This window comes from Oncorhynchus masou, chromosome 16 (genome assembly GCF_036934945.1).
Source record: "Oncorhynchus masou masou isolate Uvic2021 chromosome 16, UVic_Omas_1.1, whole genome shotgun sequence".
Lineage (NCBI taxonomy): Eukaryota > Metazoa > Chordata > Actinopteri > Salmoniformes > Salmonidae > Oncorhynchus > Oncorhynchus masou.
The window spans coordinates 42,302,276-42,330,063 of NC_088227.1; the positions used below are offsets into that span (position 1 = coordinate 42,302,276).

The following is a 27,788-nucleotide window of genomic DNA, read 5'->3' on the forward strand; positions in this document are numbered from 1 at the left end:
TATCATAACCCTAAACCTTAGATCTGGATGAGTAAACTGATATATGTATCTGGTCTCTGTCACCCAAAGTCAATAAACTACTTTTAGTTATCAATAAAATGTGGAAAGTTAGTATTTTTTGTTGTTGTGAAATACCCCTTCCATGGAGGTTTTGGTATTGATATAGAACAAGTTAAAAGGTGTTTGATATAGCACCAAGTTAAAAGGTGTTTGAGCAGATAGTACAGTATAGCACCAAGTTAAAAGGTGTTTGAGCAGATAGTACAGTATAGCACCAAGTTAAAAGGTGTTTGAGCAGATAGTACAGTATAGCACCAAGTTAAAAGGTGTTTGAGCAGATAGTACAGTATAGCACCAAGTTAAAAGGTGTTTGAGCAGATAGTACAGTATAGCACCAAGTTAAAAGGTGTTTGAGCAGATAGTACAGTATAGCACCAAGTTAAAAGGTGTTTGAGCAGATAGTACAGTATAGCACCAAGTTAAAAGGTGTTTGAGCAGATAGTACAGTATTGCACCAAGTTAAAAGGTGTTTGAGCAGATAGTACAGTATTGCACCAAGTTAAAAGGTGTTTGAGCAGATAGTACAGTATAGCACCAAGTTAAAAGGTGTTTGAGCAGATAGTACAGTATAGCACCAAGTTAAAAGGTGTTTGAGCAGATAATACAGTATAGCACCAAGTTAAAAGGTGTTTGAGCAGATAATACAGTATAGCACCAAGTTAAAAGGCGTTTGAGCAGATAGTACAGTATAGCACCAAGTTAAAAGGTGTTTGAGCAGATAGTACAGTATAGCACCAAGTTAAAAGGTGTTTGAGCAGATAGTACAGTATAGAACAAGTTAAAAGGTGTTTGATATAGCACCAAGTTAAAAGGTGTTTGAGCAGATAGTACAGTATAGCACCAAGTTAAAAGGTGTTTGAGCAGATAATACAGTATAGCACCAAGTTAAAAGTTGTTTGAGCAGATAGTACAGTATAGCACCAAGTTAAAAGGTGTTTGAGCAGATAGTACAGTATAGCACCAAGTTAAAAGGTGTTTGAGCAGATAGTACAGTATAGCACCAAGTTAAAAGGTGTTTGAGCAGATAGTACAGTATAGCACCAAGTTAAAAGGCGTTTTTATCTTGTCAGATAGAACATTATATTCCAACAAGAAATGACTAGACATCCCTCCCTCCCTCCCTTCCCCTCCTCCAGGTGAATGTCACCCTGAAGCAGTTGGACCTGTCCTGGAACGGGTTTGGCAGTGCCGGGGCGCAGGCTCTGGGGGAGGCCCTACGTCACAACAACACACTGGTGCATCTGGACCTCAGCAACAACCGGGTCTCAGACGAGGGCACCGCTCTGCTCTGTAGCGGCCTGGCCGCCAACGACAGCCTCAGGGTCCTACGGGTGGGTTTCGTGTCCTTTATTAGGATACCCATTAGTTGTTGCACATGCAGCAGCTACTCTTCCTGGTGTGGGTGCTTATGAATGCGTTACGTATGTGTTATGTATGGGGTTATAAATGGGTTATGAAGTCTCAGACCACACTGCTCTGTAATGGCCTGGCAGCCAACGACAGCCTCAGGGTCCTCAGGGTAGGTGGCTGCTTCATACAGCGTTCATAACACATTCATACAGCATTCATAACACATTCATACAGCATTCATAACACATTCATACAGCATTCATAACACATTCATACAGCATTCATAACACATTCATACAGCATTCATACAGCATTCATAACACATTCATAACACATTCATACAGCATTCATAACACATTCATACAGCATTCATAACACATTCATACAGCATTCATAACACATTCATACAGCAATCATAACACATTCATACAGCAATCATAACACATTCATAACACATTCATAACACATTCATACAGCAATCATAACACATTCATACAGCAATCATAACACATTCATAACACATTCATACAGCAATCATAACACATTCATACAGCATCCATAAGCAGTACATAAGCAGTACATAAATGACATACTCCCCCGTACATCCAATGTTCAGCCAAGTGTAGACTAAAATTCACTGTGGTTTGATGTGCTTCCGTTGTACAGCTGGCCCATAACCCGTTAACCCAGCTGGGAGCTCTGACTCTACTCTACAGCGTCAGAACCAACCCCAAGTCAGCCCTGGAAGAGATAAACATCTCCGTGAGAGACTTCAAACTACAACCATCAACTGTTTATCAGATTTGGTTTTGTTTGAGTTTTGTATGTGATTTTACGCATGTGCGTCCCTGTGTGTGTGTGTGTGTGTACGTGTGTGTATGTGTCCGTCCGTGCGTGTGTGTGTGTGTGTATGTGTCCGTCCGTGCGTGTGTGTGTGTGTGTGTGTGCGTGCGTGCGTGTGTGTGTGCGTGCGTGCGTGTGTGTGTGTGTGTATGTGTCCGCCCGTGCCTGTGTGTGTGTGTGTGTGTGTGTGTGTGTGCGTGCGTGCGTGCGTGCGTGCGTGTGTGTGTGTGCGTGTGTGTGTGTGTGTGTGTGTGTGTCCGCCCGTGCCTGTGTGTGTGTGTGTGTGTGTTCATCCGTCTGTCCGTACCTGTGTGTGTAGACGGTGCTGGTAAATGAGGCATTTGTGGAGCTGCTGGAGGCAGTGTGTCAGGACCATTCAGGTCTGAAGGTTCAGTACCAGGGGGTTACGGGCTCTATCACCAGGACCAAAAAACCCTCCATCGCACTCAACATCATACAGGTCAGTGTCAATTTAGTGATGAGCGAGACTTGGGAATATCGTAAAACAAGAGACATTGTTAGTTAGACTGAGATTGAGAACACTTAGTTAGACTGAGAACACTGTTAGTTAGACTGAGAACACTGTTAGACTGAGAACACTGTTAGTTAGACTGAGAACACTGTTAGACTGAGAACACTGTTAGTTAGACTGAGAACACTGTTAGACTGAGAACACTGTTAGACTGAGAACACTGTTAGTTAGACTGAGAACACTGTTAGTTAGACTGAGAACACTGTTAGTTAGACTGAGAACACTGTTAGTTAGACTGAGAACACTGTTAGACTGAGAACACTGTTAGACTGAGAACACTGTTAGTTAGACTGAGAACACTGTTAGACTGAGAACACTGTTAGACTGAGAACACTGTTAGTTAGACTGAGAACACTGTTAGTTAGACTGAGAACACTGTTAGACTGAGAACACTGTTAGACTGAGAACACTGTTAGTTAGACTGAGAACACTGTTAGTTAGACTGAGAACACTGTTAGTTAGACTGAGAACACTGTTAGACTGAGAACACTGTTAGTTAGACTGAGAACACTGTTAGTTAGACTGAGAACACTGTTAGTTAGACTGAGAACACTGTTAGACTGAGAACACTGTTAGACTGAGAACACTGTTAGACTGAGAACACTGTTAGTTAGACTGAGAACACTGTTAGTTAGACTGAGAACACTGTTAGTTAGACTGAGAACACTGTTAGACTGAGAACACTGTTAGTTAGACTGAGAACACTGTTAGTTAGACTGAGAACACTGTTAGTTAGACTGAGAACACTGTTAGTTAGACTGAGAACACTGTTAGACTGAGAACACTGTTAGACTGAGAACACTGTTAGACTGAGTACACTGTTAGTTAGACTGAGAACACTGTTAGACTGAGAACACTGTTAGACTGAGAACACTGTTAGTTAGACTGAGAACACTGTTAGTTGGACTGAGAACACTGTTAGACTGAGAACACTGTTAGACTGAGAACACTGTTAGACTGAGTACACTGTTAGTTAGACTGAGAACACTGTTAGACTGAGAACACTGTTAATTAGACTGAGAACACTGTTAAACTGAGAACACTGTTAGACTGAGAACACTGTTAGACTGAGAACACTGTTCGACTGAGAACACTGTTAGACTGAGAACACTGTTAGTTAGACTGAGAACACTGTTAGTTAGACTGAGAACACTGTTAGTTAGACTGAGAACACTGTTAGACTGAGAACACTGTTAGACTGAGAACACTGTTAGTTAGACTGAGAACACTGTTAGACTGAGAACACTGTTAGACTGAGAACACTGTTAGTTAGACTGAGAACACTGTTAGTTAGACTGAGAACACTGTTAGTTAGACTGAGAACACTGTTAGACTGAGAACACTGTTAGTTAGACTGAGAACACTGTTAGTTAGACTGAGAACACTGTTAGTTAGACTGAGAACACTGTTAGTTAGACTGAGAACACTGTTAGACTGAGAACACTGTTAGACTGAGAACACTGTTAGACTGAGAACACTGTTAGTTAGACTGAGAACACTGTTAGTTAGACTGAGAACACTGTTAGTTAGACTGAGAACACTGTTAGACTGAGAACACTGTTAGTTAGACTGAGAACACTGTTAGTTAGACTGAGAACACTGTTAGTTAGACTGAGAACACTGTTAGTTAGACTGAGAACACTGTTAGACTGAGAACACTGTTAGACTGAGAACACTGTTAGACTGAGTACACTGTTAGTTAGACTGAGAACACTGTTAGACTGAGAACACTGTTAGACTGAGAACACTGTTAGTTAGACTGAGAACACTGTTAGTTGGACTGAGAACACTGTTAGACTGAGAACACTGTTAGACTGAGAACACTGTTAGACTGAGTACACTGTTAGTTAGACTGAGAACACTGTTAGACTGAGAACACTGTTAATTAGACTGAGAACACTGTTAAACTGAGAACACTGTTAGACTGAGAACACTGTTAGACTGAGAACACTGTTCGACTGAGAACACTGTTAGACTGAGAACACTGTTAGTTAGACTGAGAACACTGTTAGTTAGACTGAGAACACTGTTAGTTAGACTGAGAACACTGTTAGACTGAGAACACTGTTAGACTGAGAACACTGTTAGTTAGACTGAGAACACTGTTAGTTAGACTGAGAACACTGTTAGTTAGACTGAGAACACTGTTAGACTGAGAACACTGTTAGTTAGACTGAGAACACTGTTAGTTAGACTGAGAACACTGTTAGTTAGACTGAGAACACTGTTAGACTGAGAACACTGTTAGTTAGACTGAGAACACTGTTAGTTAGACTGAGAACACTGTTAGTTAGACTGAGAACACTGTTAGACTGAGAACACTGTTAGTTAGACTGAGAACACTGTTAGACTGAGAACACTGTTAGACTGAGAACACTGTTAGTTAGACTGAGAACACTGTTAGTTAGACTGAGAACACTGTTAGTGAGACTGAGAACACTGTTAGTTAGACTGAGAACACTGTTAGTTAGACTGAGAACACTGTTAGACTGAGAACACTGTTAGTTAGACTGAGAACACTGTTAGTTAGACTGAGAACACTGTTAGACTGAGAACACTGTTAGACTGAGAACACTGTTAGTTAGACTGAGAACACTGTTAGACTGAGAACACTGTTAGTTAGACTGAGAACACTGTTAGACTGAGAACACTGTTAGTTAGACTGAGAACACTGTTAGACTGAGAACACTGTTAGTTAGACTGAGAACACTGTTAATTAGACTGAGAACACTGTTAGTTGGCCCGAAAACTTTATTTTTCCCAAATTAACTTAATTTGGATGTGTTATTCAAGCAAGCCCATTGAAACCACACATTACATTCAACTACAAAAGCATAACTACATTTGTATTTTTTTTTTTTTTTTATTATTATACTGTATCTAGAACAAAATAGCTGTATTTATATTTGTGAATAACAAATGGCTTCAATGTATTTCCTGTAGGACTTCCTTGCAGAGCGAAAGGAGGGCCTGGTAGAGTTGTTCCAGAGTTTGGACAAAGAGGGAACCATGTATGTGAACAACAAGGAGTTCAGGAAGGCTGTGCAGGTCTGACGCCACGAGCAGCCCACTGACAGAATGACGAGTCACTGTTTCACAGTCTCACAAGTGATTGAACATGACTAGATCAATCAATCAACCAATCAACAAGATCAATCAACCACTCAGTCAATCAATCAACAAATCAATTAATTTATATAATTTTGAATATGATGGTATAGATAACCATTTTGTTTGTGTATTGCAGCAAGCTAACATCCCCCTGGATCAACATCAGCTGGAGTGGCTGATCCAGAACTTTGACAAGGACTGTACAGGCAGGATAAACTACAGGTGTGTCAGGCAGGATAAACTACAGGTGTGTCAGGCAGGATAAACTACAGGTGTGTCAGGCAGGATAAACTACAGGTGTGTCAGGCAGGATAAACTACAGGTGTGTCAGGCAGGATAAACTACAGGTGTGTCAGGCAGGATAAACTACAGGTGTGCCAGGCAGGATAAACTACAGGTGTGTCAGGCAGGATAAACTACAGGTGTGTCAGGCAGGATAAACTACAGGTGTGTCAGGCAGGATAAACTACAGGTGTGTCAGGCAGGATAAACTACAGGTGTGTCAGGCAGGATAAACTACAGGTGTGTCAGGCAGGATAAACTACAGGTGTGTCAGACAGGATAAACTACAGGTGTGTCAGGCAGGGTCAGGCAGGATAAACTACAGGTGTGTCAGGCAGGATAAACTACAGGTGTGTCAGGCAGGATAAACTACAGGTGTGTCAGGCAGGATAAACTACAGGTGTGCCAGGCAGGATAAACTACAGGTGTGTCAGGCAGGATAAACTACAGGTGTGTCAGGCAGGATAAACTACAGGTGTGTCAGGCAGGATAAACTACAGGTGTGTCAGGCAGGGTCAGGCAGGATAAACTACAGGTGTGTCAGGCAGGGTCAGGCAGGATAAACTACAGGTGTGTCAGGCAGGATAAACTACAGGTGTGTCAGGCAGGATAAACTACAGGTGTGTCAGGCAGGATAAACTACAGGTGTGTCAGGCAGGATAAACTACAGGTGTGTCAGGCAGGATAAACTACAGGTGTGCCAGGCAGGATAAACTACAGGTGTGTCAGGCAGGATAAACTACAGGTGTGTCAGGCAGGATAAACTACAGGTGTGTCAGGCAGGATAAACTACAGGTGTGTCAGGCAGGATAAACTACAGGTGTGTCAGGCAGGATAAACTACAGGTGTGTCAGGCAGGGTCAGGCAGGATAAAATACAGGTGTGTCAGGCAGGATAAACTACAGGTGTGTCAGGCAGGATAAACTACAGGTGTGTCAGGCAGGATAAACTACAGGTGTGTCAGGCAGGATAAACTACAGGTGTGTCAGGCAGGATAAACTACAGGTGTGTCAGGCAGGATAAACTACAGGTGTGTCAGGCAGGGTCAGGCAGGATAAACTACAGGTGTGTCAGGCAGGGTCAGGCAGGATAAACTACAGGTGTGTCAGGCAGGATAAACTACAGGTGTGTCAGGCAGGATAAACTACAGGTGTGTCAGGCAGGATAAACTACAGGTGTGTCAGGCAGGATAAACTACAGGTGTGTCAGGCAGGATAAACTACAGGTGTGTCAGGCAGGATAAACTACAGGTGTGTCAGGCAGGATAAACTACAGGTGTGTCAGGCAGGATAAACTACAGGTGTGTCAGGCAGGATAAACTACAGGTGTGTCAGGCAGGATAAACTACAGGTGTGTCAGGCAGGATAAACTACAGGTGTGTCAGGCAGGATAAACTACAGGTGTGTCAGGCAGGATAAACTACAGGTGTGTCAGGCAGGATAAACTACAGGTGTGTCAGGCAGGATAAACTACAGGTGTGTCAAGCAGGATAAACTACAGGTGTGTCAGGCAGGATAAACTACAGGTGTGTCAGGCAGGATAAACTACAGGTGTGTCAGGCAGGATAAACTACAGGTGTGTCAGGCAGGGTCAGGCAGGATAAACTACAGGTGTGTCAGGCAGGGTCAGGCAGGATAAACTACAGGTGTGTCAGGCAAGATAAACTACAGGTGTGTCAGGCAGGATAAACTACAGGTGTGTCAGGCAGGATAAACTACAGGTGTGTCAGGCAGGGTCAGGCAGGATAAAATACAGGTGTGTCAGGCAGGATAAACTACAGGTGTGTCAGGCAGGATAAACTACAGGTGTGTCAGGCAGGATAAACTACAGGTGTGTCAGGCAGGATAAACTACAGGTGTGTCAGGCAGGATAAACTACAGGTGTGTCAGGCAGGATAAACTACAGGTGTGTCAGGCAGGGTCAGGCAGGATAAACTACAGGTGTGTCAGGCAGGGTCAGGCAGGATAAACTACAGGTGTGTCAGGCAGGATAAACTACAGGTGTGTCAGGCAGGATAAACTACAGGTGTGTCAGGCAGGATAAACTACAGGTGTGTCAGGCAGGATAAACTACAGGTGTGTCAGGCAGGATAAACTACAGGTGTGTCAGGCAGGGTCAGGCAGGATAAACTACAGGTGTGTCAGGCAGGGTCAGGCAGGATAAACTACAGGTGTGTCAGGCAGGATAAACTACAAGTGTGTCAGGCAGGATAAACAACAGGTGTGTCAGGCAGGATAAACTACAGGTGTGTCAGGCAGGATAAACTACAGGTGTGTCAGGTAGGATAAACTACAGGTGTGTCAGGTAGGATAAACTACAGGTGTGTCAGGTAGGATAAACTACAGGTGTGTCAGGCAGGATAAACTACAGGTGTGTCAGGCAGGATAAACTACAGGTGTGTCAGGCAGGATAAACTACAGGTGTGTCAGGCAGGATAAACTACAGGTGTGTCAGGCAGGATAAACTACAGGTGTGTCAGGCAGGATAAACTACAGGTGTGTCAGGCAGGATAAACTACAGGTGTGTCAGGCAGGATAAACTACAGGTGTGTCAGGCAGGATAAACTACAGGTGTGTCAGGCAGGATAAACTACAGGTGTGTCAAGCAGGATAAACTACAGGTGTGTCAGGCAGGATAAACTACAGGTGTGTCAGGCAGGATAAACTACAGGTGTGTCAGGCAGGATAAACTACAGGTGTGTCAGGCAGGGTCAGGCAGGATAAACTACAGGTGTGTCAGGCAGGGTCAGGCAGGATAAACTACAGGTGTGTCAGGCAAGATAAACTACAGGTGTGTCAGGCAGGATAAACTACAGGTGTGTCAGGCAGGATAAACTACAGGTGTGTCAGGCAGGATAAACTACAGGTGTGTCAGGCAGGATAAACTACAGGTGTGTCAGGCAGGGTCAGGCAGGATAAAATACAGGTGTGTCAGGCAGGATAAACTACAGGTGTGTCAGGCAGGATAAACTACAGGTGTGTCAGGCAGGATAAACTACAGGTGTGTCAGGCAGGATAAACTACAGGTGTGTCAGGCAGGATAAACTACAGGTGTGTCAGGCAGGATAAACTACAGGTGTGTCAGGCAGGGTCAGGCAGGATAAACTACAGGTGTGTCAGGCAGGGTCAGGCAGGATAAACTACAGGTGTGTCAGGCAGGATAAACTACAGGTGTGTCAGGCAGGATAAACTACAGGTGTGTCAGGCAGGATAAACTACAGGTGTGTCAGGCAGGATAAACTACAGGTGTGTCAGGCAGGATAAACTACAGGTGTGTCAGGCAGGGTCAGGCAGGATAAACTACAGGTGTGTCAGGCAGGGTCAGGCAGGATAAACTACAGGTGTGTCAGGCAGGATAAACTACAAGTGTGTCAGGCAGGATAAACTACAGGTGTGTCAGGCAGGATAAACTACAGGTGTGTCAGGCAGGATAAACTACAGGTGTGTCAGGTAGGATAAACTACAGGTGTGTCAGGTAGGATAAACTACAGGTGTGTCAGGTAGGATAAACTACAGGTGTGTCAGGCAGGATAAACTACAGGTGTGTCAGGCAGGATAAACTACAGGTGTGTCAGGCAGGATAAACTACAGGTGTGTCAGGCAGGATAAAATACAGGTGTGTCAGGCAGGGTCAGGCAGGATAAACTACAGGTGTGTCAGGCAGGATAAACTACAGGTGTGTCTTGGCAGGATAAACTACAGGTGTGTCAGGCAGGATAAACTACAGGTGTGTCAGGCAGGATAAACTACAGGTGTGTCAGGCAGGGTCAGGCAGGATAAACTACAGGTGTGTCAGGCAGGATAAACTACAGGTGTGTCAGGCAGGATAAACTACAGGTGTGTCAGGCAGGATAAACTACAGGTGTGTCAGGCAGGATAAACTACAGGTGTGTCAGGCAGGGTCAGGCAGGATAAACTACAGGTGTGTCAGGCAGGATAAACTACAGGTGGGTCAGGCAGGATAAACTACAGGTGTGTCAGGCAGGGTCAGGCAGGATAAACTACAGGTGTGTCTTGGCAGGATAAACTACAGGTGTGTCAGGCAGGATAAACTACAGGTGTGTCAGGCAGGATAAACTACAGGTGTGTCAGGCAGGATAAACTACAGGTGTGTCAGGCAGGGTCAGGCAGGATAAACTACAGGTGTGTCAGGCAGAATAAACTACAGGTGTGTCAGGCAGGATAAACTACAGGTGTGTCAGGCAGGATAAACTATAGGTGTGTCAGGCAGGATAAACTATAGGTGTGTCAGGCAGGATAAACTACAGGTGTGTCAGGCAGGATAAACTACAGGTGTGTCAGGCAGGATAAACTACAGGTGTGTCAGGCAGGATAAACTACAGGTGTGTCAGGCAGGATAAACTACAGGTGTGTCAGGCAGGATAAACTATAGGTGTGTCAGGCAGGATAAACTACAGGTGTGTCAGGCAGGATAAACTACAGGTGTGTCAGGCAGGATAAACTACAGGTGTGTCAGACAGGATAAACTACAGGTGTGTCAGGCAGGATAAACTACAGGTGTGTCAGGCAGGATAAACTACAGGTGTGTCAGGCAGGATAAACTACAGGTGTGTCAGGCAGGGTCAGGCAGGATAAACTACAGGTGTGTCAGGCAGGATAAACTACAGTTGGGTCAGGCAGGATAAACTACAGGTGTGTCAGGCAGGATAAACTACAGGTGTGTCAGGCAGGATAAACTACAGGTGTGTCAGGCAGGATAAACTACAGGTGTGTCAGGCAGGATAAACTACAGGTGTGTCAGGCAGGGTCAGGCAGGATAAACTACAGGTGGGTCTCCACTCTTCTCAATAAATACATGTACTGGAATATCTATCCACTGTAGTGGACATCTTAAGACCATAGTCAAATCTTAGTAAGATTAGTGTCCCTCATCCAGAATCTGCCAGAGAAAAGGTTAAAGGGCAATTCGAAGTTGCTACATACATGTTTTTTTGTTTTGTTTTTTTACTTATAAATGAATGATATACCCATTGATTCTTAAGGAATATAACCTACACATTCCTCGTGAGCTTAGTTCAACTGTCACACCCCATCACAACCCAAACATAGAAACTTCTTAACTCCAATGTTTGTAAACAAAGTCAAGGTTTAACCAACTTAAAACATGTTTCATCTATCATTTTATCTCATGCATGGTCAGTCCTCGCATACATTGCTCCGTCTCAAGCCCAATCCCCCTCGGCTGTTTATCAAAATAGAGGCAGGGAGCCCACTTCATTATTGTTTCAACTACATATTGCCCCTTTAAGGAGATTATAAGATCTTAGTTTGTACACAGAGTCAAATGTGTTTTGTCTGTGGTATTATTTAATCTACTGTCTTGTTATTGGGCTTCCTGTGTGCTCGGTTGCTTCCACAGTCAGTTTGCTGAGCAGTCATAGGCAGCCATTGGTGGTGAGAGGATAGTGAAAGAAGCAAGGACAGACAAGATGGAGGATGAGCAGACAAGATGAAGGATGATAAGAGAGAGATCCTTTAATAAACATCAGTCTGTGAATAGGATTGTCTCCTTGTAGAATGGGGTTGTGTTTGCATGCACGGAAAACACACAGATGCACCAACGACCGAACAAACAAAACTGAATATTCAAGGTTGTATTGTAGGGATCTACACTCATCTTTCCCACTCAAACCCTTCATGGTGATTGGTGAATACATTTGACCTTTAACCCCAGCCAGCTGCACACAGGGAGGGCACGTCAGTTCAGCCAGGTGTTCCCGAGGCCCATCTCTCTCTCTCTCTCTCTCTCTCTCTCTCTCTCTTCCTCTCTCTCCTCATCACTCCGGCCCATTCAACAGCCAGCATTAATCTCATCACTGTGGCCCATTCAACAGCCAGCGTTAATCTCATCACTCCGGCCCATTCCACAGCCAGCATTAATCTCATCACTCTGGCCCATTCCACAGCCAGCATTAATCTCATCACTCTGGCCCATTCAACAGCCAGCATTAATCTTCTGCTATGACAACAACACATCCAGAGACATACATACATACATACGTACTGAAAACTGCTGTTCACAAATGCTCTCCATCCAACCTCACTGAGCTCGAGCTGTTTTGCAAGGAGGAATGGGAAAAAATTTCAGTCTCTCGATGTGCAAAACTGATAGAGACATACCCCAAGCGACTTACAGCTGTAATCGCAGCAAAAGGTGGTGCTACAAAGTATTAACTTAAGGGGGCTGAATAATTTTGCACGCCCAATTTTTCAGTTTTTGATTTGATAAAAAAGTTTGAAATATCCAATAAATGTCGTTCCACTTCATGATTGTGTCCCACTTGTTGTTGATTCTTCACAAAAAAATACAGTTTTATATCTTTATGTTTGAAGCCTGAAATGTGGCAAAAGGTCGCAAAGTTCAAGGGGGACGAATACTTTCGCAAGGCACTGTATACACAGACTGAGAGGCAGGAGGAGAAAGAATAGGAGACCTTGGTCCAGGATTTATAAAAGACAGGCAGAGGGAGGCAGGAAGAATAGGAGACCTTGGGCCAGGATTTATAAAAGACAGGCAGAGGGAGGCAGGAAGAATAGGAGACCTTGGGCCAGGATTTATAAAAGACAGGCAGAGGCAGGCAGGAAGAATAGGAGACCTTGGTCCAGGATTTATAAAAGACAGGCAGAGGGAGGAGGAGAAAGAATAGGAGACCTTGGTCCAGGATTTATAAAAGACAGGCAGAGGGAGGCAGGAAGAATAGGAGACCTTGGTCCAGGATTTATAAAAGACAGGCAGAGGCAGGAGGAGAAAGAATAGGAGACCTTGGTCCAGGATTTATAAAAGACAGGCAGAGGGAGGCAGGAAGAATAGGAGACCTTGGTCCAGGATTTATAAAAGACAGGCAGAGGGAGGCAGGAAGAATAGGAGACCTTGGTCCAGGATTTATAAAAGACAGGCAGAGGGAGGCAGGAAGAATAGGAGACCTTGGTCCAGGATTTATAAAAGACAGGCAGAGGCAGGAGGAGAAAGAATAGGAGACCTTGGTCCAGGATTTATAAAAGACAGGCAGAGGGAGGCAGGAAGAATAGGAGACCTTGGGCCAGGATTTATAAAAGACAGGCAGAGGGAGGCAGGAAGAATAGGAGACCTTGGGCCAGGATTTATAAAAGACAGGCAGAGGGAGGCAGGAAGAATAGGAGACCTTGGTCCAGGATTTATAAAAGACAGGCAGAGGCAGGAGGAGAAAGAATAGGAGACCTTGGGCCAGGATTTATAAAAGACAGGCAGAGGGAGGCAGGAAGAATAGGAGACCTTGGTCCAGGATTTATAAAAGACAGGCAGAGGGAGGCAGGAAGAATAGGACCAGATGCAGCCATTCGTGTCTGCTTTGTGAATGTACGCATAGCCTGTAAAGGAGATGGCTGGACAGATACTCCTGATGAATATGCATGACTGGACGGATACTTGTGATGAATATGCATGCAGGTCATTACTTATGCAGGCACAGCATTGGGTGTAAATAAGACTGACTGTGTCTCAAGGTGTATTTCTGTATGGCGAGATTATGGAGAGACACTTTCGGTAGCTGAGAAGGCTTCGTCCAAACCAGAAGTGGTTTGGTGAGCCGCCTGGAGAGTAACCATGCCTGTGGTTTGGTGAGTAACCTGGTGAGTAACTGTGCCTGTGGTTTGGTGAGTAACCATGCCTGTGGTTTGGTGAGTAACCTGGTGAGTAACCATGCCTGTGGTTTGGTGAGTAACCTGGTGAGTAACCGTGCATGTGGTTTGGTGAGTAACCTGGTGAGTAACCGTGCCTGTGGTTTGGTGAGTAACCTGGTGAGTAACCGTGCCTGTGGTTTGATGAGTAACCTGGTGAGTTACCATGCCTGTGGTTTGGTGAGTAACCGTGCCTGTGGTTTGGTGAGTAACCTGGTGAGTAACCATGCCTGTGGTTTGGTGAGTAACCTGGTGAGTAACCGTGCCTGTGGTTTGGTGAGTAACCTGGTGAGTTACCATGCCTGTGGTTTGGTGAGTAACCTGGTGAGTAACCGTGCCTGTGGTTTGGTGAGTAACCTGGTGAGTTACCATGCCTGTGGTTTGGTGAGTAACCTGGTGAGTAACCGTGCCTGTGGTTTGGTGAGTAACCTGGTGAGTAACCGTGCCTGTGGTTTGGTGAGTAACCGTGCCTGTGGTTTGGTGAGTAACCTGGTGAGTAACCATGCCTGTGGTTTGGTGAGTAACCTGGTGAGTAACCGTGCCTGTGGTTTGGTGAGTAACCTGGTGAGTTACCATGCCTGTGGTTTGGTGAGTAACCTGGTGAGTTACCATGCCTGTGGTTTGGTGAGTAACCATGCTTGTGGTTTGGTGAGTAACCTGGTGAGTTACCATGCCTGTGGTTTGGTGAGTAACCTGGTGAGTTACCATGCCTGTGGTTTGGTGAGTAACCTGGTGAGTTACCATGCCTGTGGTTTGGTGAGTAACCATGCTTGTGGTTTGGTGAGTAACCTGGTGAGTTACCATGCCTGTGGTTTGGTGAGTAACCGTGCCTGTGGTTTGGTGAGTAACCTGGTGAGTAACCATGCCTGTGGTTTGGTGAGTAACCGTGCCTGTGGTTTGGTGAGCCACCTGGTGAGTAACCTGGTGAGTAACCATGCCTCTGGTTTGGTGAGTAACCATGCCTGTGGTTTGGTGAGTCACGCTCACCTAATGGGTAACTGTGCGTGCCTAGTTCAGCAGCAAGCCTTGTATGTGGCTCAGGACAACAGGGTTCAAAACCCAGGTCGGTCACATTGTTGACATGACCTGGGTTGGTCTCCGTGAGGAGGAGGTCAAAGGGTATTGTTTGCATAGCCTACTGTCAGTACTGTAGCAGGGCTGGGCTCAGTCCCATTTTAAATTCCAGTAAATTCAGAAAGTTCTAATTCCAAATTCTAATTCCAAACTGAAAATGGAATCTCTGTGTACTATCTGAGTTACTGCGGTGCATTAAGTACTAATTTAGTTCTCGTTGCTCTTCCGTTTCTCTCTTTTTTTGTGTGATCGTCATTAGGCACAATATACATGATCCCCGTGTTTTTAGCTCCGAGACGCCGGCATTTTGAGAAGAAGAAAAAGATACCGCGGATTTATAGGCACATTGAACTCTATCGGATTGTGCTGAAACGATGACGTCATATCGAATTCTGCCATCTTTCCACACGTTCGCCAATCGATTGGAATTGAAATGGAATCGACCCCACCCTGACTGTCGCCCTGTTGCTCTGGTAAAAGAGGCATAAAAAAGCACAACTGGTCAGATGAGGATGATGAGGTTCTCACCCTTCTCCTGATGTTTTCATGTGACAGCTGTGTGTGTTCAGCTCAGAGAGTGTGTGGATGGAACATGACTGTAACCACTTGTTTCCTAAAACGCCTTTTATAACCCACTGATTGGTTCAATTTGCTGTTGTGGACAGTCATTTGAAAAAAAAATTGACATTTTGTGGATCTGATGCGATTGATCAAGGTGTGGGACATTGTGGTGCCTGTGTCCTCTGCTAACCTGATAGCTGTTCATTGCTCTTGAGTACACTATTGCACCAAGATAGAGATTTCTTAAACTTAAATACTTTTCTTTTACACTGTTTTGTCGAGGCATTACGTAGGATAAATCAGCTTCATCTATAAAATAGTGCTACTCAGGGACCCCAAGACGTGAAGCCCTGAACGAGCTCACTGATTCACCTAATTAATCAAGGGCTTGATGATTAGTTGACAAGTTGAATCAGGTGCTAACTCTGGAATAGATCAAACACATGAAATGGCTGGGATGGCCACTCCCTGAGGAGAGGTTTGGAATGGCTGGGGGCTCCTGAGGAGAGGTTTGGAATGGCTGGGGGTCCCTGAGGAGAGGTTTGGAATGGCTGGGGGCTCCTGAGGAGAGGTTTGGAATGGCTGGGGGCTCCTGAGGAGAGGTTTGGAATGGCTGGGGGCTCCTGAGGAGAGGTTTGGAATGGCTGGGGGTCCCTGAGGAGAGGTTTGGAACGGCTGGGGTCCCTGAGGAGAGGTTTGGAACGGCTGGGGTCCCTGAGGAGAGGTTTGGAACGGCTGGGGTCCCTGAGGAGAGGTTTGGAAAGGCTGGGGGTTCCTGAGGAGAGGTTTGGAACGGCTGGGGGTCCCTGAGGAGAGGTTTGGAACGGCTGGGGGTCCCTGAGGAGAGGTTTGGAACGGCTGGGGGTCCCTGAGGAGAGGTTTGGAACGGCTGGGGTCCCTGAGGAGAGGTTTGGAACGGCTGGGGTCCCTGAGGAGAGGTTTGAAATGGTTGGGGGTCCCTGAGGAGAGGTTTGAAATGGTTGGGGGTCCCTGAGGAGTTGTTTGGAATGGTTGGGGGTCCCTGGGGAGAGGTTTGGAACGGCTGGGGGTCCCTGAGGAGAGGTTTGGAACGGCTGGGGTCCCTGAGGAGAGGTTTGAAATGGTTGGGGGTCCCTGAGGAGAGGTTTGGAATGGTTGGGGGTCCCTGGGGAGAGGTTTGGAATGGTTGGGCGACAGGAAGCCTAGTGGTTAGATCGTTGGGCCAGTAACCTAAAGGTTGGTGGTTCGAATCCCCAAGATAACAAGGTACAAATCTGTCGTTCTGCCCCTGAACAAGGCAGTTAACCCACTATTCCTAGGCAGTCATTGTAAATAAGAATTTATTCTTAACTGACTTGCCTAGTTAAAGGATAAATAAAAAATCAATCAAACAAAATAATGCAACATAGGGCCACTAACCCAAGATGACTCGCTACAGAGAGTAGTAAGACTACAGGGCCTTCAGAAACGATTCACACCCCGTTACTTTTTCAAAATGTCGTTGTGTTACAAAAGGTGAGATGAAATAATATGGTCATAACAGCTGTCCTAATATGGTCATAACAGCTGGCATAATATAGCCTCCACATTGACTCTGTACCGGTACCCCCTGTATATAGCCTCCACATTGACTCTGTACCGGTACCCCCTGTGTATAGCCTCCACATTGACTCTGTAACGGTACCCCCTGTATATAGCCTCCACCATGACTCTGTACCGGTACCCCCTGTATATAGCAACCACATTGACTCTGTACCGGTACCCCCTGTATATAGCCTGCACATTGACTCTGTACCAGTACCCCCTGTATATAGCATCCACATTGACTCTGTACCGGTACCCCCTGTATATAGCCTCCACATTGACTCTGTACCGGTACCCCCTGTATATAGCCTCCACATTGACTCTGTAACGGTACCCCCTGTATATAGCCTCCACATTGACTCTGTACCGGTACCCCCTGTATATAGCATCCACATTGACTCTGTACCGGTACCCCCTGTATATAGCCTCCACATTGACTCTGTACCGGTACCCCCTGTATATAGCCTCCACATTGACTCTGTAACGGTACCCCCTGTATATAGCCTCCACATTGACTCTGTACTGTAATACCCTGTATATAGCCTCCACATTGACTCTGTACCGGTACCCCCTGTATATAGCCATCACATTGACTCTGTACCGGTACCCCCTGTATATAGCCTCCACATTGACTCTGTACCGGTACCCCCTGTGTATAGCCTCCACATTGACTCTGTAACGGTACCCCCTGTATATAGCCTCCACCATGACTCTGTACCGGTACCCCCTGTATATAGCAACCACATTGACTCTGTACCGGTACCCCCTGTATATAGCCTGCACATTGACTCTGTACCAGTACCCCCTGTATATAGCATCCACATTGACTTGGTACCGTAACACCCTGTATATAGTCTCCACATTGACTCTGTATCGGTGCCCCCTGTATATAACCTCCACATTGACTCTGTACCGGTACCCCCTGTATATAGCCTCCACATTGACTCTGTACCGGTACCCCCTGTATATAGCCTCCACATTGACTTGGTACCGGTACCCCCTGTATATAGCCTCCACATTGACTCTGTACCGGTACCCCCTGTATATAGCCTCCACATTGACTCTGTAACGGTACCCCCTGTATATAGCCTCCACATTGACTCTGTACTGTAATACCCTGTATATAGCCTCCACATTGACTCTGTACCGGTACCCCCTGTATATAGTCTCCACATTGACTCTGTACCGGTACCCCCTGTATATAGCCTCCACATTGACTCTGTACCGGTACCCCCTGTATATAGCATCCACATTGACTCTGTACCGGTACCCCCTGTATATAGCCTCCACATTGACTCTGTACCGGTACCCCCTGTATATAGCCTCCACATTGACTCTGTAACGGTACCCCCTGTATATAGCCTCCACATTGACTCTGTACCGGTACCCCCTGTATATAGCCTCCACATTGACTTGGTACCGGTACCCCCTGTATATAGCCTCCACATTGACTCTGTACCGGTACCCCCTGTATATAGCCTCCACATTGACTCTGTAACGGTACCCCCTGTATATAGCCTCCACATTGACTCTGTACTGTAATACCCTGTATATAGCCTCCACATTGACTCTGTACCGGTACCCCCTGTATATAGTCTCCACATTGACTCTGTACCGGTATCCCCTGTATATAGCCTCCACATTGACTCTGTACCGGTACCCCCTGTATATAGCATCCACATTGACTCTGTACCGGTACCCCCTGTATATAGCCTCCACATTGACTCTGTACCGGTACCCCCTGTATATAGCCTCCACATTGACTCTGTAACGGTACCCCCTGTATATAGCCTCCACATTGACTCTGTACTGTAATCCCCTGTATATAGCCTCCACATTGACTCTGTACCGGTACCCCCTGTATATAGCCTCCACATTGACTCTGTACCGGTACCCCCTGTGTATAGCCTCCACATTGACTCTGTAACGGTACCCCCTGTATATAGCCTCCACCATGACTCTGTACCGGTACCCCCTGTATATAGCAACCACATTGACTCTGTACCGGTACCCCCTGTATATAGCCTGCACATTGACTCTGTACCAGTACCCCCTGTATATAGCATCCACATTGACTTGGTACCGTAACACCCTGTATATAGTCTCCACATTGACTCTGTATCGGTGCCCCCTGTATATAACCTCCACATTGACTCTGTACCGGTACCCCCTGTATATAGCCTCCACATTGACTCTGTACCGGTACCCCCTGTATATAGCCTCCACATTGACTTGGTACCGGTACCCCCTGTATATAGCCTCCACATTGACTCTGTACCGGTACCCCCTGTATATAGCCTCCACATTGACTCTGTAACGGTACCCCCTGTATATAGCCTCCACATTGACTCTGTACTGTAATACCCTGTATATAGCCTCCACATTGACTCTGTACCGGTACCCCCTGTATATAGTCTCCACATTGACTCTGTACCGGTACCCCCTGTATATAGCCTCCACATTGACTCTGTACCGGTACCCCCTGTATATAGCATCCACATTGACTCTGTACCGGTACCCCCTGTATATAGCCTCCACATTGACTCTGTACCGGTACCCCCTGTATATAGCCTCCACATTGACTCTGTAACGGTACCCCCTGTATATAGCCTCCACATTGACTCTGTACCGGTACCCCCTGTATATAGCCTCCACATTGACTCTGTACCGGTACCCCCTGTATATAGCATCCACATTGACTCTGTACCGGTACCCCCTGTATATAGTCTCCACATTGACTCTGTACCGGTACCCCCTGTATATAGCCTCCACATTGACTCTGTACTGTAATACCCTGTATATAGCCTCCACATTGACTCTGTACCGGTACCCCCTGTATATAGTCTCCACATTGACTCTGTACCGGTACCCCCTGTATATAGCCTCCACATTGACTCTGTACTGTAACACCCTGTATATAGCCTCCACATTGACTCTGTACCGTAACACCCTGTATATAGTCTCCACATTGACTCTGTACCGTAACACCCTGTATATAGCCTCCACATTGACTTTGTACCGGTACCCACTGTATATAGCCTCCACATTGACTTGGTACCGTAACACCCTGTATATAGTCTCCACATTGACTCTGTACCGTAATACCCTGTATATAGCCTCCACATTGACTCTGTACCGTTAGACCCTGTATATAGCTTCCACATTGACTCTGTACCGTAACACCCTGTATATAGACTCCACTTTGACTCTGTACCGTAACACCCTGTATATAGCCTCCACATTGACTCTGTAACGGTACCCCCTGTATATAGCCTCCACATTGACTCTGTACCGGTACCCCCTGTATATAGCCTCCACATTGACTCTGTACCGGTACCCCCTGTATATAGCATCCACATTGACTCTGTACCGGTACCCCCTGTATATAGTCTCCACATTGACTCTGTACCGGTACCCCGTATATAGCCTCCACATTGACTCTGTACCGGTACCCCCTGTATATAGCATCCACATTGACTCTGTACCGGTACCCCCTGTATATAGCCTCCACATTGACTCTGTACCGGTACCCCCTGTATATAGCCTCCACATTGACTCTGTAACGGTACCCCCTGTATATAGCCTCCACATTGACTCTGTACCGGTACCCCCTGTATATAGCCTCCACATTGACTCTGTACCGGTACCCCCTGTATATAGCATCCACATTGACTCTGTACCGGTACCCCCTGTATATAGTCTCCACATTGACTCTGTACCGGTACCCCCTGTATTTAGCCTCCACATTGACTCTGTACTGTAATACCCTGTATATAGCCTCCACATTGACTCTGTACCGGTACCCCCTGTATATAGTCTCCACATTGACTCTGTACCGGTACCCCCTGTATATAGCCTCCACATTGACTCTGTACTGTAACACCCTGTATATAGCCTCCACATTGACTCTGTACCGTAACACCCTGTATATAGTCTCCACATTGACTCTGTACCGTAACACCCTGTATATAGCCTCCACATTGACTTTGTACCGGTACCCACTGTATATAGCCTCCACATTGACTTGGTACCGTAACACCCTGTATATAGTCTCCACATTGACTCTGTACCGTAATACCCTGTATATAGCCTCCACATTGACTCTGTACCGTTAGACCCTGTATATAGCTTCCACATTGACTCTGTACCGTAACACCCTGTATATAGACTCCACATTGACTCTGTACCGGTACCCCCTGTATATAGTCTCCACATTGACTCTGTACCGGTACCCCCTGTATATAGCCTCCACATTGACTCTGTACCGGTACCCCCTGTATATAGCATCCACATTGACTCTGTACCGGTACCCCCTGTATATAGCCTCCACATTGACTCTGTACCGGTACCCCCTGTATATAGCCTCCACATTGACTCTGTAACGGTACCCCCTGTATATAGCCTCCACATTGACCCTGTACCGGTACCCCCTGTATATAGCCTCCACATTGACTCTGTACCGGTACCCCCTGTATATAGCATCCACATTGACTCTGTACCGGTACCCCCTGTATATAGTCTCCACATTGACTCTGTACCGGTACCCCCTGTATATAGCCTCCACATTGACTCTGTACTGTAATACCCTGTATATAGCCTCCACATTGACTCTGTACCGGTACCCCCTGTATATAGTCTCCACATTGACTCTGTACCGGTACCCCCTGTATATAGCCTCCACATTGACTCTGTACTGTAACACCCTGTATATAGCCTCCACATTGACTCTGTACCGTAACACCCTGTATATAGTCTCCACATTGACTCTGTACCGTAACACCCTGTATATAGCCTCCACATTGACTTTGTACCGGTACCCACTGTATATAGCCTCCACATTGACTTGGTACCGTAACACCCTGTATATAGTCTCCACATTGACTCTGTACCGTAATACCCTGTATATAGCCTCCACATTGACTCTGTACCGTTAGACCCTGTATATAGCTTCCACATTGACTCTGTACCGTAACACCCTGTATATAGACTCCACTTTGACTCTGTACCGTAACACCCTGTATATAGCCTCCACATTGACTCTGTAACGGTACCCCCTGTATATAGCCTCCACATTGACTCTGTACCGGTACCCCCTGTATATAGCCTCCACATTGACTCTGTACCGGTACCCCCTGTATATAGCATCCACATTGACTCTGTACCGGTACCCCCTGTATATAGTCTCCACATTGACTCTGTACCGGTACCCCCCGTATATAGCCTCCACATTGACTCTGTACCGGTACCCCCTGTATATAGCATCCACATTGACTCTGTACCGGTACCCCCTGTATATAGCCTCCACATTGACTCTGTACCGGTACCCCCTGTATATAGCCTCCACATTGACTCTGTAACGGTACCCCCTGTATATAGCCTCCACATTGACTCTGTACCGGTACCCCCTGTATATAGCCTCCACATTGACTCTGTACCGGTACCCCCTGTATATAGCATCCACATTGACTCTGTACCGGTACCCCCTGTATATAGTCTCCACATTGACTCTGTACCGGTACCCCTGTATTTAGCCTCCACATTGACTCTGTACTGTAATACCCTGTATATAGCCTCCACATTGACTCTGTACCGGTACCCCCTGTATATAGTCTCCACATTGACTCTGTACCGGTACCCCCTGTATATAGCCTCCACATTGACTCTGTACTGTAACACCCTGTATATAGCCTCCACATTGACTCTGTACCGTAACACCCTGTATATAGTCTCCACATTGACTCTGTACCGTAACACCCTGTATATAGCCTCCACATTGACTTTGTACCGGTACCCACTGTATATAGCCTCCACATTGACTTGGTACCGTAACACCCTGTATATAGTCTCCACATTGACTCTGTACCGTAATACCCTGTATATAGCCTCCACATTGACTCTGTACCGTTAGACCCTGTATATAGCTTCCACATTGACTCTGTACCGTAACACCCTGTATATAGACTCCACATTGACTCTGTACCGTAACACCCTGTATATAGCCTCCACATTGACTCTGTAACGGTACCCCCTGTATATAGCCTCCACATTGACTCTGTACCGGTACCCCCTGTATATAGCCTCCACATTGACTCTGTACCGGTACCCCCTGTATATAGCATCCACATTGACTCTGTACCGGTACCCCCTGTATATAGTCTCCACATTGACTCTGTACCGGTACCCCCTGTATATAGCCTCCACATTGACTCTGTACTGTAATACCCTGTATATAGCCTCCACATTGACTCTGTACCGGTACCCCCTGTATATAGTCTCCACATTGACTCTGTACCAGTACCCCCTGTATATAGCCTCCACATTGACTCTGTACCGTAATACCCTGTATATAGCCTCCACATTTGATTGATTTGACAGGTAGGCTATGGTGTAATGGAGTGTTTTGCCTTGTTTGGTAGGTTTTCTGGGTTCAGACACTTTTATGTTGGTGTCCTAACCAGACATAAAATAACACAATATATATGTCACAACAGGTTAAAATATATTTTACAGTTTGTGACAAGTTGTCAGCTGTTATGACATGGTTATGATCGCATCATAACGTATTATAACGCTGGGTGTCAAGCAAAGTATTACCAAATAAAAGCCGAATATATCTTGATTACATAAGTATTCAATACATGTTAGAATCACCTTTGGCAGCTGGGAGACTCTAAAAACTTTGCTCATCTGGATTGTACAAATATTCTTCAAGCTGGTTGTTGATCATTGCTAGACAGCCATTTTCAAGTCTTTCTATAGATTTTCAAGCCAATTAAAGTCAAATCTGTAAATAGGTCACTCAGGAACATTCAATGACATCTTGGTAAACAACTCCAGTGTATATTTGGCCTTGTGTTTTAGATTATTGTCCTGCTGAAAGGTGAATTCATCTCCCAGTGTCTGGTGGAAAGCAGACTGAACCAGGTTTTCTTCTAGGATTTTGCCTGTGCTTAGCTCTATTCTGTTTCTTTTAAAACAAACTCACGAGTCCTTGATGACAAGCATACCCATAACATAATGCAGCCACCACCATGAATGAAAATATGAAGATTGGTACTCAGTGATGTGTTGGATTTGCCTCAAACATAACGCTTTATATTCAGGACATTAAGTTAATTTATTTTCTTATTGTAAACAGGATGCATGTTGGGAAAATGTATTCTGTACAAGCTTCCTTCTTTTCACTCTGTCAAGTTGGTTAGTATTGCGGAGTAACTACAATATTGTTGATCCATCCTCAGTTCTCCAATACCACTACAATTAAACTCTGTAACTGTTGTAAAGTCACCATTGACCTCATGGTGAAATCCCTGAGTAGTTTCCTTCCTCTCCGGCAACTGAGTTAGGAAGGACACCTGTATCTTTGCAGTGACTGGGTGTATTGATACACCATCCAAAGTGTAATTAATAACTTCACCATTCTCAAAGGGATGTTCAATGTCTGCTTTTATTTATGTTTGCCCACCTACCAATAGGTGCCCTTCTTTGCGAGGCATTTGAAAACCTTCCTTGGTCTTTGTGGTTGAATCGTTGTTTGGAATTAATTAACTGAGGGACCTTACAGATAATTATATGTGGGGGGTACCGAGATGAGGTAGTCATTCAGAAATCATGTTAAACACTATTATTGCACACAGTCCATGCAACTTAGGTGACTTTGGTATTCCCATTTTTTAAATCCTAAACTTATTTAGGGTTGCCATAACAAAAGGGATTGAATACTTATTAACTCAAGACATTTCAGCTTTTCAGTTATTAATTTCTAAACATTTCTAAAAAAACAATATTCCACTTTGACATTATGGGGCTAGGCCAGTGACACACAATATCAATTTAATCCATTTTAAATTCAGGCTGAAACACAACAAAAATGAGGGAAAGAGTTAAGGTGTGTGAAGGCTCTGTATATGCCAACAGGCCTGTTTCAAAAGATGGGAGACAAAAATAACAGAATAATTGAGGTAAATTACATCTCTTGATGTCAGCTTAATGAAAATAAATATCTGTCTCTCCTGTTCCTAATGGTCCATCTTTCATCTGAATTAACACAAAGCCTTGAAGGCCTCGTCCTATTCAACGAGGCCTTTCCATTGGATATTCACATGTTGGGCCAAATGTTCAAGACATTGGATATCTATGCACGCTGCAGCATAGGCTTGGCCTAATAAGAGTGCATTCAGCACATTTGAAATCATCTCAATAAGAGCTAATGGAATCTTGAGTGGCCAATAAAAGTAAATATTTAAATTAAAGACCCCATGATGTTATTGTTCTCTGTATTCATGAATCATCAAGGCCTCCTGTATTCTCATGCTAATCTAACATCAGGATATTTGTTTTATTTATTTTGTGTTCAACATAATGAATGAACCCGTGGGTTTTTTTTCTCTCCTTCCAAATGGTGTTTTTCAGACATTTGTGTAGGTCCTGGCACAGAAACAAAGACACAGCCATTGTCCTCCGTGATTATTAAAGTAAACAGAGTGGAGGGTGCTCGTCTTTGGAGGCAGCTGCAGGCACTTGAGGGGCGGAAGAGAGGGGAGGAAAGGCCCGAGCCAAGCAACCCTCAAGACTCTCTGTTAGAGAGGTGAGCCCATTATTCAGAGGCTTCTAGAAAACAGCAGAGCACTACGATAATTAGCTTTGAAGATCACCGTCGTCTTCATTAAGCACCAAAGGGAAGAAAACAGATAAACAGGGAGGGACTATCAGGACTCAATAAGAACTGCTCGTTTCCCCTTTCCATCGAAACAGGTTTTGCTACAGTGTGCCTTAATGAACAGGGCCCAGATCCAGCTCCCGCATCTTCTTTATTGAAAGGGACAATCTGCGATTGTGACATTCACTTTTGGATTCTGGAACAATATAACTTTTATGCCTCATGAGCTTAGTTCAATATAAGCACGTTTTACACCACTACAAACAACGCAATTGTAAACAAATACTGTATTGCCTTAATACATGGTTAAAACTATCATTTTGATATCATGGATGGCCACACCATACATCTATTGCTCTGTCTATGAATTTGAGATTTGTTATTCCCTCAGCTGTTAACCGAAAGTGTGTGTGTGTGTGTGTGTGGGGGGGGGGGGTGACTGCTTCGTTATCGTTTGAACTGCAGATTGTCTGTTCAATTATACCCGGTTACCAGTACATCAAGAGTAGGACGGGGCACATGGTCTGCTTGGCTGGTTCCCTCATGTATTCCTTTTCTATGAGGAATAGATACCAGAACACTGATAAATCTTCCCAGTTTTGTGTAACATTTCCAATGGTGCGTGTATCCTTAATTCCATATGTTTTTTTTGTGTAAACAGCACCTGCATGTTACTGGATGTGCTGAACGCTAAATGTAAAACTAATCTTCCTAGTCCTTGCCATGGTGCTTCTACTTGCTCTCCTGTGATCCATGTTGCTGTAGGAAGGACTATATAAACACATTAGATCCATGTTGCTGTAGGAAGGGCTTTATAAACACATTAGATCCATGTTGCTGTTGGAAGGGCTTTATAAACACATTAGATCAATCAATCAAACTTATTAATAAAGCCCTTTTTTTACATCAGATGTCACAAAGTGCTGTACAGAAACCTGGTCTACAACCCCAAACAGAAGGCAATGCAGATGTAGAAGAACGGTAGATTGGGAAAAACTCCCTAGAAAAGGCAAGAACCTACGTAGGAAGAAACTTAGAGAGGAACCAGGCTCTGAGGGGTGGCCAGTCCTCTTTTGGCTGTACTGGGTAGAGAGGAACCAGGCTCTGAGGGGTGGCCAGTCCTCTTCTGGCTGTACTGGGTAGAGAGGAACCAGGCTCTGAGGGGTGGCCAGTCCTCTTCTGGCTGTACTGGGTAGACAAGAGGAACTAGGCTCTGAGGGGTGGACAGTCCTCTTCTGGCTGTGCCGAGTGGAGATTAGATAGATATGTGGTGGTGGTAGAGTAGGGGCCTGAGGGCACACAGTGTGTTGTGAAATCTGTCAATGTATTGTGTAAAATGTTTTTAAAAATTGTATAAACGGCCTTAAATTTTGTCAGACCTCAGGAAGAGTAGCTGCTGCTTTGGCAGGAACTATAAATGGGGATCCTTAATAAATACAATAAAAATAACAGTACATGGCCACTTAAGGCCAGATTATTCTTCAACATGATAACAGTAAATGAGCCATGGATTGTGTATGTGTCCCATTCAGAGGGTGAATGGGCAAGACTGTGGGAAGCATCGGTGTCAACATAGGCCAGCATCCCTGCGGAAAGCTTTCCACAGTCCATGGCCGACGAATTGAGGCTGTTCTTAGAGCCAAAGGGTGTTCCTGATGTTTTGGGGCTGTTCTTAGAGCCAAAGGGTGTTCCTGATGTTTTGGGGCTGTTCTTAGAGCCAAAGGGTGTTCCTGATGTTTTGGGGCTGTTCTTAGAGCCAAAGGGTGTTCCTGATGTTTTGGGGCTGTTCTTAGAGCCAAAGGGTGTTCCTGATGTTTTGGGGCTGTTCTTAGAGCCAAAGGGTGTTCCTGATGTTTTGTACACTCCGTGTGTACTTCAATATGAACCTGAATCTCCCTTCGCCGAAAATGACGATTATGATTATTTTGTTCCCTGATATTGCTCCTAATTGTCGGTTACACAATTATACAATAATTGTAGCAGCCCTACGCATCATAAATACATGTAAACGGTAAACACAGTCAGCAGATATGCTCAGAGAGGGGAAGAAAAAAAACACACAAAAAACAAGACAATG

At 45.2% G+C, this 27,788-nt stretch overlaps 1 protein-coding gene across 1 annotated transcript in view; it reads left to right on the top strand.

Moving 5' to 3' along the window:
• LOC135557325 (leucine-rich repeat-containing protein 74A-like) overlaps positions 1-6,161 on the top strand; it is a 29,697-nt gene extending 23,536 nt beyond the window's left edge. The window contains exons 8-12 of the mRNA XM_064990507.1: positions 1,197-1,391; positions 2,077-2,172; positions 2,573-2,713; positions 5,729-5,833; positions 6,033-6,161. Coding sequence (XP_064846579.1) covers positions 1,197-1,391; positions 2,077-2,172; positions 2,573-2,713; positions 5,729-5,833; positions 6,033-6,161 — 666 coding nt within the window. The remainder of the gene's footprint in view (positions 1-1,196; positions 1,392-2,076; positions 2,173-2,572; positions 2,714-5,728; positions 5,834-6,032) is intronic.
• Positions 6,162-27,788: the final 21,627 nt, after the last annotated feature.